The sequence below is a fragment of the Merops nubicus genome, unplaced genomic scaffold (genome assembly GCF_000691845.1).
Source record: "Merops nubicus isolate BGI_N331 unplaced genomic scaffold, ASM69184v1 scaffold31051, whole genome shotgun sequence".
In the NCBI taxonomy this organism is placed as follows: domain Eukaryota; kingdom Metazoa; phylum Chordata; class Aves; order Coraciiformes; family Meropidae; genus Merops; species Merops nubicus.
Genome location: NW_008588185.1, coordinates 2,456 through 13,139, shown reverse-complemented (window position 1 = coordinate 13,139; position 10,684 = coordinate 2,456). Strand labels below are relative to the sequence as shown.

Genomic DNA, 10,684 nt, shown 5'->3' with positions numbered 1-10,684 from the left:
CTAGAGGAACACAGAATGTTCCTCAAGGAAAGATCATTCTCCTGGTTGGCAGTCGTTAGCGTTACGCTAGCTTGGGAACAAAGACTGTGAATGAGCTGTGTGTTTGTTGTGTGGTCTGGTTCTTCCCCAAGTTCTGGACTTCCCTGGTTTGTCAGGAGGAATGACATTGGTTTCAATCAGACTGCAGGAGTTGTGGCTTCTGCAGGGCTGGGTGTGTTATTACTCCTGAGCAGAAGCTGGAGCACAGGTACAGGTAGTTGATAGAGGCAGGTGCCAGAAATGCTCCCACCCTCCTGAAGGTGATGAGACTTCACCTCTTGGGGATGCAGAAGTGTTGATAAGCAGCAGGACTGTACCCAGCCCTCGGTGAGGTCAGCTACAGCTTTATCAAAGCCTTGAAAACCTCAAGGGAAGGACATCCCCCACCCCTGGATACTTCTTCCAGTGGGGCACCACCTTCCTAGTTTTTATTCGAATGCCCAGTTTGAGCCTCCCAAGCTGCAGCTCGTGGCTGTTCCCTGTTGTTACACCATCCACTGCTTTAGGTGAAGAAGCTGCTGCATCAAAGAGGTGAAATGAATCTTTTTGTGTTGCGTGCAGCAGGGTATTTCTCTCAGGACTGCCAACAGTGGGCATTGAGGTGGCAGCTTCTGGGTGTTGGCCGAGCCCTGCAGGAAGCTCAAGGGGAGAGCAGGGGGTGTTGCTGGCTTTTGTGATTCTTACTGTCTCTTGGGGTTCTTTCTTCTGTTCAGGCTTGCATCAGATCTCACAGAACAAAGTGGCAGTGCTGCTGCTGGCTGGAGGACAAGGCACTCGCCTGGGAGTGAGCTACCCCAAGGGCATGTACAACGTGGGGCTGCCCAGTGGCAAGACCTTGTATCAGATCCAAGCAGAAAGGATCCGCAAGGTGGAGCAGCTCGCTGGCCAGAGATACCACTGCAAGTGTGCCATCCCCTGGTAGGTCACCTAGAGCCACAGACCTGCTGTGCAGGGCTCTTCGTGTGCCAGTCTTGCCTGTGTTGGCTCCTGCAAACACTTTTCTGGGTGCTGCACAGATGTGCGTCTGGGGAGAGCCTGTTGTCTGTGGGGTTTGTGGTGGAGGAGGGTGCACAGGGATGGGAAGTGGCAGGTTCCTGTCTGCAGACCTGAGGCACTGAGCACTGCCCCTGAACTGCTGAGCACTACCTGCCCTGCTGCACCCTGCTCTCTTTTCAAGGACAGACCCTGGCAGCACTGTAACCAGCACTTCTCAGTGCCTGTTTCAGAGGCTTCACAAGAGATTTCATCTGTTTGTGCTGTGCTTTCTCAGATTCCTGCATGGAGGGAGGGATCACCTTGGAGCTCACTTTTCAAGACCCTCCACCTCCCACAATTCTGCCACATCAAAACCTCTCTTCCCCTTGCAGAAGTAGATGCTTGTCATGCTCTGTTTTCAGGCCACCTCCTGTCATTTACAGCTGGTTACCCTCTCCTGGCTGCCCCCAGCCTTCAAGAGGCTTCAAAAGAGACTGGCTCTGTGCAGGGGGCAAAACAGGAATTCCCTGTAGGGTGTGGTAGGATGTAGGTGAGAGGGAGCAAGGTGCTGCAGCACCTCTGGGAATGTTTTCTGCCAAGTGTTTTTCCTTGGACTGTGGAGAGTTCTCTTTATGAAACCACTGTCTGACTTGAGCTGGGCTTTGGGAAGAATGAAAGAGCAGATGTCTGAGGTCTTCAGGGTAGCACATTGTTTTACAAATTGGAGAGTGAAGGTGATTCATGTCCATTTTGTGTCTTTCTGAAGCCATGCATGTACAACCTGAGTGACAAATGCACCATCTCCTGGCATGCTCTCAGAAGACCCTGCATGGCTGTGCCAATAGCTGTTGAAGTGCTTGATAGGTAGATTATGAAGATGGTTCTGAGCCACTGTTGAAGCAGGAGGATAGGAGGAGGAGACAGCAGCAGTGTGGAACTGGAAGGAGAGGAGGAAATAGAGAAACTTAAGAGAAAAACAAATCATGCAGCCAGCACTTGGAAATGCTGCTGCTCACCCTGGTGGAGAGAGGCCCTGGCAGACTTGAGCTCCTGGGAACTTGCAGCTCGTTCTCAGCACCATGTGCTGAGCAGTGATGCTTTAGACATTTGACATCAGTTTGGACCTAGGGTGAATGAGGCTGTTGTACTGTCCTCTGCCTTGCTTTCCAACTCCTCTGCATACCCAGATGTCATTAGTGTTGAGGCACAGGCTCTGCTCTCCTGGCTGGAGCCAAGCCTGTGGGTGGGATCACTGTGAGACTCTGCAGCCTTCCTGTGGGATGAGTTCTGGAGGAGAGCTGTCCTGCTCAGCTGTATACTGCAGGATACTCCAGTGTCTCTCATTTAGCACTCTTGGGATTCCTCCCTTGCATGTTCCATTTGTAGCTTTGTCTTTGGTTGTGCTTTTCTTGCTCAGCTCACGTTCCTCCCCAGGTACATCATGACAAGCGAGTTCACGCTGAGGCCGACAGAAGAGTTCTTTGTGGAGCACAACTACTTCAACCTGGATAGAGCCAACGTGGTCATGTTTGAACAGAGGATGCTGCCTGCTGTCACCTTTGATGGGAAAGCCATCTTGGAGGGGAAGGGGAAAATCGCTATGGCTCCAGGTACCCTGGGCTTGCTCCTGCGTGGAGCAGTGAGTGGTGTGTTGGTGACTGCTGCTGGCCATCAGCCAGCCTGGGCCCTGGGGCAGGCCTTGGAGGCCAGTGTGAGTGCTGCTGATTGCTGCAGGAGGGCTCAGTGTCAGCTGGAAATCAAGGGTGTAGTAATCTCTAGTTCCTGCTGGAGATTTGCTCACAGTACACGTGGATTTTATCAGACCTGGGGGCACTGGCAGGACTGGGAGTGGTGCAGCTGCAGGTTGCAATGTCTCACCTGCTGCAGTTTTCCCCTGAGCCTGGACAGGATAAGAGGCCTGGTGGAGTCAGCCTGCTCAGGGCCACGTTGCAGTGATGTGGTTTTGCAGCTTCCTGAGCTGACAGTGGCAGAGGAGGAACCATGGAAGGATGATCTGTCATGGACAAATGTGCAGGTGTCTTTCGTGCAGCTGCTGTTCAGGCCTTTAAAAAGGTTTTGGGGAGTTGCAGGGGGAAGATAAACAGAGAATAAGATTTTACTTTAGTCTTTTTCTCCAGGCTGAGTTTTAAATATGCTTTTGGTCTACACTGGGAAAGAAGAAATGTAACAGGCTTGTCCCACCCTCTGCATAATGTTTTGCCCTGTAGTGTTGTCCCTCTGAGGATCTTACAAGGCTTCATAAAGCCTCATGTTTCTCTGTGAGGCTGGTCCCCACCGTCCTGCTCTGTGTATGAGGGGGCTGGGCCTGGATGAGGACAGGCTTCCCTGAGCTGTGTGGCAGGGCTGGAGATAAAACCTGGTGGCACTGGCCCTTGGCAAGAAGGCACTCCCTGCTCTGCTGTTACAGCAGCTTCTTCAGGACTTTGAGCCGTTAGCTGTCAAACGAAGTCACTAATTAACCAGGGCTTTCTCTTTTCTCTTGCATTATAGATGGCAATGGTGGCTTGTACCGTGCTTTGGTGGATAATAAGATCTTGGATGACATGAAGCAGCGTGGAATCCAGTATGTCCATGTCTACTGTGTGGACAATATCCTCGTGAAGATGGCAGATCCTGTCTTCATAGGCTTTTGTGTTTCCAGAGGGGCAGATTGTGGTGCAAAGGTGAGGCCGTGCTGGGCCTTCTTCCCATGGGGAGTGAAGGTCTGATTATATTTGGAAGCTGCTGACCAGGGTGGGCTTAGATGAAACAGGGTGTTCAGACCTCTGCCCAACATCAGGTCCCTCCAGGCAGGTGTAAAGGAGCTGCTTGCTGCCTGCACTGCATTCAGAATCCCTGCTTGTGAGTGTTCTCCTCCACTCTTCCAGAGTGCTGTGGAAAATAAACCTCAATTAGAGCAGAGGCTGTAGCTGCACAGGTAGCAACAGGCTGGAACTGCCTCCCCTTTGGGCTGGAACTGCCTCCCCTTTAGGCTGGAACTGCCTCCCCTTTACACCCTGCCCTTTCTGCAAATGCACTGCAGCCATCTAGAAGCTGTGTTGGACTGGGCTGTGTTTTATAAATGCACCTTTAAGTCATCCTTTATGCCCCGCTGTGGAAGGTGGGGAAAACCAAACCAGCCTGATTTTGTCACCCTAAAGCAGCAGGAGCCTGAGGAGACATTTATATGACTTTAATAATTAACACTTGATGAAACAGGGAGTGTAATAGCTGCAAACGTTTTTCATTTAATGCCAGGTCGCAGTCCTTGATAAGCAACTGCCCCCAGTGTCCTGGTTTCTTTTAGCTGGTTTGTCTTCTGAGCAACTGTGCAATTAAGTGGTCGAGTACTGGGTTTTATGTCCAGTTGTTGGGCAGAATGTGTCTCCAGGCCACTCTGGACACCCAGCACTGTCCTGCCTGTGGCCCTGAGGTGCTGGGGGAGCAGCACGCAACAGTCCTGTGGGATCATTTGTACTTGGGAGCTGGCACAGTGCCTGGATTTTCTTCCTCCTTGTCATGGCCCTCTGTCCTGTGGCTGCAGGTGGTGGAGAAGGCCTACCCCACAGAGCCTGTTGGGGTGGTGTGCTGTGTGGATGGGCTCTATCAGGTGGTGGAGTACAGTGAGATCAGCCTGGAGACTGCGCAGCAGCAGCGCCCCGGGGGGGGCCTGACGTACAGCACGGGCAACATCTGCAACCACTTCTTCACAGTGGAGTTCCTGGAGATGGTGGCCCAGTAAGTTCCACCAGACCTGCAGGGCAGATGTGCAGCCCAGAAATGCCTCCAAGAGTGGGTGTTCCTCTTTCCCACTCTAATTTCGGTTTTGGGTACCTCCTGCTCTGCTCTTTACCTCCTCTCTCCTCCAAACAGTTCAGAACAGTGGCTTCCCCTGTCTGACAGCCCCAGTGTGCTCTTCAGGCCTTACCCAGTGAAGAGTTTGCCTGCTTTGCTGTAGCAAGACTGAGCAGGGTATACCAGTGCATGATCTTCCTGGCCTGCAAGGGTGAGCAGCCACGTGGGCTCAGTGTGGTCAAGGATGCAGCCTCACAGGGAGGATTTTCAATGGGAATGTCACCTGTGCCATCCCTTGGGACAACAGAAGTTGAGGGAGAAGGTGAAGCTGGGGAAGGACTCTGCACCTTGGTGCTGGGAGATGGGGATGTGATGCTGGGTGTTCAGTGGACAGCTCTTTGACCTTCCTGAGGAGCTGGATCCCCCTGTGTGTGAGGGATCTGCTCTTCTCCTTTGTCACTCTGATAGATACAATTTGGGTTACCTCTTTTTACCTCTGTGTGCAATTTCAGCTTGATGCTAGGCCCTCCCTCTCCTCTGGCTTTACCCTGTCATGTCCCACTGGTACAGGGGATGTCATGGCCAGGCTGCTCTGTCCAGTGAGGTGTTTCATGGATGTGACTTTAATCAGTTTGGAGAGAGCAACGCCCACAAGAGTTGAGAGATGACCCAGAGCACGAACACGCCATCTACTTCCCAGAAGTTTATTGCTTTTTTCTGAGTGGGCATGAAGTAAATGAACTTGTTTCTCCTCCTTTTGCAGGAAATATGAGCCGCAGCTGAAGCATCATGTAGCCATAAAGAAGGTGCCCTACATTGACGAGGAGGGAAATCTGGTAAAGCCGCTAAAACCGAACGGGATAAAGCTGGAGAAGTTTGTGTTTGATGTGTTCCAGTTCTCTAAGTTAGTGGCAGACATGATTTTATTTTTTCCTCCCCTTCTCCCTGTTTGTGTGAATGTCTGTAGACTGTAGCAGGCCTTGCCAGGGAGCGTGTGGGTTTTGGGTGGCTTGTTAGAAAGGCTTTTGGATCTACACCAAGCTCCAGCACAACAGGAACACCACAGGCTCCAGGAGCAGCCCCAGGGTGCTCGGCAGCAGCCAGGCTTCCTCCACTCAGGGTGTGTGAAAGAAAGAATGAAAAATAAAATCAAATGGAGCACTAAGCCAGTGGCTCATACAGGCCCGTGCTGGAGTATTCAGACTCTTGAAAGTCGTGTCTTTCAGGATTGTGGCTTCCATGGCAACTGCAGCTCTGGTCGGGTGTTTGGTGTGTCACGCCAGGGCTCCACTCACACCCTTTGTGCCTAGAGAGGAGGCTGCTTCAGCACTGGGGGGCCAAGTTCCTGTTGCTGTAGGAACTGTCAGTGTTGACTTGCCAAGCTCTAAAACCTAGCTCAGAGCACTCTTAGCACAGCCAGGGGCACTTTGTGTTCAGGGAACGAGAGATTTTAATAATTTAGGAATTTAGCATAAATGCTGTTATAAAACCTAATTTAGCAGTAAAGATTCTGTTTTAAGCTTAAATAAATGGCAAAAAGAGAACTTGGGCAAACTGAATTACCTTTGTTTGGGGGTAGTATTTTTCTTTTGAAGATTTATTTTAGGATAGATAGCTCAGGGTTTGAACCAGTCTCCATTTCCTGAGGTGTTTGGTAAAGAAGTATCATACCAAAGACAAAACCAGTGTAACAGAGACAGGGCTAAGTTCTGAGCTGTGAAAGGACTCACTTGCAAGCCATGAATCCTTGTGCTTCTTTCATAACACTGCAAAAGCAGCTTGGCAGCTGCTTTTCACACATGAAATGCAGAAATGCACAGATGCTGCTGTGGGATTTTTTAATTTGCATTCCTGTTCCTGGCAAACATCTGTACTTAACATCCAGCTGTGAATCCTCCCATAATGCTTATTCATCCCTGGGAGCTGGTGTCCTAGGCTGATCCCTTGCCTACAGTGGAGTGGCCATTTCTTGGAGCAAGGGTGTGGTGCTCTGAAGTGAGAGCTCAGTGCTCTGTCCCAGCTTCTGGCCCTGCTGCTCCCTCCATCCCTCTGTGCTCTTAGCTGAGACTGTTTGTCCTCAGTGCCTGGAGAGGTTTCTGTGGGATCTCTGCAGAACTGTTGCTTTTCCTCCCACCTCTGCACGACTCTGGGGGGTTACGAGGCTGCTGTTGTGTTCCCAAGGAGACCAGGCTTCTGCTTGTGCTTTCCTGCCATACAGCCCTGGCTGGTGGCACTTTCCTCTTTGGATGGGGGGTGGGCTTTCCTCAGCTTGACTGCCCCAGGCTCTGTGCATCAGTGTTTCTCAAAAATCTCTCTCTCTCTCTGAGCTTTCCCTGATGGAAGTTGTTGCATCAACAGGGCTGGTGGCTAGCTTTAGTTTGCATTACCTTTGTTTTCTACTCTTTGCTGGTAGGAATTTTGTGGCGTTCGAGGTTTTGAGAGAAGAAGAGTTCTCGCCACTAAAAAACGCAGACTCAGCTGACAAGGACACCCCCAGCACTGCTCGCCAGGCCCTCCTGGCCCAGCACTACCGCTGGGCCCTCAAGGCTGGGGCCAGATTTCTGGATGAAAACGGTTGCAGGATACCAGAGAAACTCAGGTATAGACCTCTGTGGCTTTCTTCACAGCTTCTCTGCCTGCGGCTGCCCGAGCGTGCCAGCGAGCTGACAGCGTATTCTGTGCTCTACAAACCCAGCCATTCGTTTGACCCCAGGGTGACTTGGCATGATTTCCCTTCAGCTGATCTTTTCTGAACGCACAGACTAGTGTCTGTTCCAGCTCCTGCTCCACTGGTGACTGTGAGGGCTCTAGACAGCAGTGCTTGGTGCTCTGGGTGCTCTTTCTGGCAGGGATTCTGCTCATGGAATGGGTTGCCCAGGGAGGGGGTTGAGGCCCCATCCCTGGGGGTCTTTAAGGCCAGGCTGGAGGAGGCTCTGGGCAGCCTGATCTAGTGGGAGGTGGCCCTGCTCATGGCAGAGGGGTTGGAACTGGGGGATCCTTGTGGTCCCTTCCAACCCTGACAGATTCTGATCTGTTTTAGCAGAGGACTTTAGAGCCCTAATGGCTCAATGGTTGGACTTGATGATCTTGGAGGTCCCTTCCAACCTAAAGGATTCTATGACTCTATGATTCTATGATTCCTGCCTTTGGGGTCATGAGTTGACAACCCCTATAGCAACTCATTAGGCAGTGGAAACCTTTTCCATCATTCTGAATTTCAACAGGCCAAGGAACTGTAATTTGTAGTCCTCACCAGCTTTTCTAAATATGGCCCCAGTCCCATCACGATCCTCAGGTGGGCCTAAGGATCAGTAACTCGGCTACTGGTTCAGAGGCTTCCTGCAGCATGCTGAGTGGGAAGCTGCTTTTACTCCATGGGTCTAGTACTTCATCCCCTCATAGTTTAACAAACCCACACAATGTTAGTTTTACTTGAAAAGCACCTCTGCAAAAGCAGTGTTCTTGTTTTGATGAGAGATATTTGGGACGGGCTAATTGACTTTTCTTTTCCCACTTTGCACTCGACTAATGGAGGGTGCATGTGAGTGTAACAAATGTCTTGTCCTTCTGGATATCTTGTTCTTGATGGTCACTCGATGAAGATGCATAGCAAGAGGTTAATCCTGTGTTCTCTAGTCTCTCAGGAACTGAAGATCCTCCGGCTGTCTGTGAGATTTCTCCGTTAGTGTCTTACTTTGGAGAGGTGAGAATAACTATCTGTGGAGGTATTTTTAAGAGTGTGCAGGCATGCATCTGATTTCCTTCCAAAGAAAGGGGACTTCTTCAGCCTAGGCTTCCTGAGAAAGTGTAAGATGAAGGGATCTAGGACCTGGGCTCTGTGTTATGTTTGTGGTTCCACTGGGGTTTACTCTTCAGCAGTTAACTCTCAGTTTTAGCCATCTGGAGAATGAGATTTGCAACGAGGCCGCACAGTTTCAGCCACAAGCACTCTGAGATCTTCTGAAGGGAAGTTCAGAATAGTCAAATCACAAAATCCATGGGGTCCCTGTTTGGTTGTGTGATAATTTGTGCTGGGCTCCCACAGTGAGTGAATACTGAATGAGAACTGTGACATGTGCTGGCTTTAGAGAAATCACGTCTCAGATTTCTCAAGTTTGTCCTTCTGAAAAAGAATTGGTCCTGGGAAAGCTGCTTCCATCTGAGCAGTGAGGAGAGAAGCTGCCCTGTGCTGGACAGGGTGTCCACTGTTCCTAGTGGACTGCAGGAGGATATGTGGGCACTGTGAGGAAGTGTGTTCATAAAACTTCACATCTTCACTAGGTTTCCACATACAGGTAGTATACTCCTCAGAATAGATGTGTTGTAAGAACAAAATTAAAACAAGGCAATTTAAGTTGACTTTTCTTTGCTTGGATTATCCTAATGTGAGTTAAGGACACACCTTCCCATGCCTGTCCCTCCCCAGGAAGCTTGTTCTGAGATCCATTGTTTTCTGGCTCCTCAGTGCTTCTCCTTGAGGAACTCCAGCCTGGGGGCTGAAATGCTTTCTGGCCCTGTCCTGGGGAAACCTGCTGATGTCTGTGCTTCCCATGACCTTTTAACTTTGGGTAGTCAGTCCTTCTTTGAGGACATTTTGTAGATGTGAAAATAGGGCAGATAAGCAGGTCTGAGTTTGCAGCCTAATGATGCTGTTCTCACCCGTTCTCAGGGTCTGGAGGCATACATGAAGAACAAAGACTTCACTTCTCCCTTTGTACTCGATGAAGACAAAGCAGAAATTCTAGGAAACTCCTGAAGAGGAGGGAGGCCCTTCCCCCTCAGCTCAGATATCTGCCTGTCAGACCCATTGTGAGAACTGACATGGCTGAAATGTCAGCTATGAAGCATGTTATAGAAGAATTGCTTTGCAGTATCCTGTCAATGCCAGATTGTGTTCACACACCCCTGCACGCTCACCAGCTCTGGCTGGTAACTTTGAACTTATGCCTTTTACCTCAGTCTGTTTTGTAGCCTTGGATGGGAATGAAGATTACTACCTTCCAGCTACCAAACAGATGGTGTATTTCTTATTTGCAGTGCCTATGAGAAGAGCCAGTCAGGGCCTAATAAATCAGCTTTGCATTCAGGGAGATTAAATCTGTCCAGTGCCTTGCTAGATATCTCTTCTGTGCCAGTGGGGTTGGGGTTTGTTTTGTTTGTAAATCGTGTGCACAGCTGAAGAATCAGTTTGATCCTTCTTTTCCCTAATCCTGGGCTGGGTAGAAGATACAATTCAGGAACTGCCCCCCCTGACCAGGTCCCACAGAGCAGCCTGCCCTAGGCAGGGTCGCTGCTGTGGGTCAGCGTTGCTCCAGGGTTGGGCTCCAAAGCAGAGCAGACCAGGTTGTGTCTCCAGGCTCACTGGTGCCATTCCAAGAAAGCAGAAATAAATAGAATCATATAATCTCTTTAATTAAATATGCAGCTTAAACTGAATGCTCTTTACAGCTGTAGTAACCTGGGTTTTTTTAATTAAAAAAAGATTTTTTTTTTTTTTCACAACGACTCTCTGCTCTTCCTGGCTATAACAAACATTTATTTTACTTTTCATTTTTCTCTTTAATGTGTACTATATCCCTCAAAGGGGACTCTTTTAGAGGACCTGAAAGTTATCAGAGGAACAAATCCTGATGGCAGAATTCAATGCTTAACCAAAGCAGTAACAAAAAAGACTTAATCCCAGCATAACCAGGAAGACACCAGCCTTTGCTTCTGCAGTTTCTGGCCAGGTAGTTTTCCAGCACTTTTTCACTTATGAAATAATTCTTTAAATCAAAAAATGCCTTTTAAATATATTACTAACCATAATGTAAAGATAAGTGCCAGCTAATGAAGGACACTAATTAGCAAAACATCTAACATGTGAACTCAGCCC

At 49.6% G+C, this 10,684-nt stretch overlaps 1 protein-coding gene across 1 annotated transcript; it reads left to right on the top strand.

Annotated features, from left to right (window-relative positions):
* Positions 1-752: 752 nt before the first annotated feature.
* Positions 753-9,565, top strand: UAP1L1 (UDP-N-acetylglucosamine pyrophosphorylase 1 like 1; the record flags this gene model as incomplete). The annotated part of the gene is made up of 8 exons (XM_008949195.1): positions 753-957; positions 2,449-2,624; positions 3,526-3,698; positions 4,559-4,752; positions 5,573-5,713; positions 7,223-7,408; positions 8,446-8,512; positions 9,479-9,565. Coding segments are annotated over 8 exons (1,229 nt in total), but the record flags the coding sequence as incomplete, so codon positions are not given.
* Positions 9,566-10,684: the final 1,119 nt, after the last annotated feature.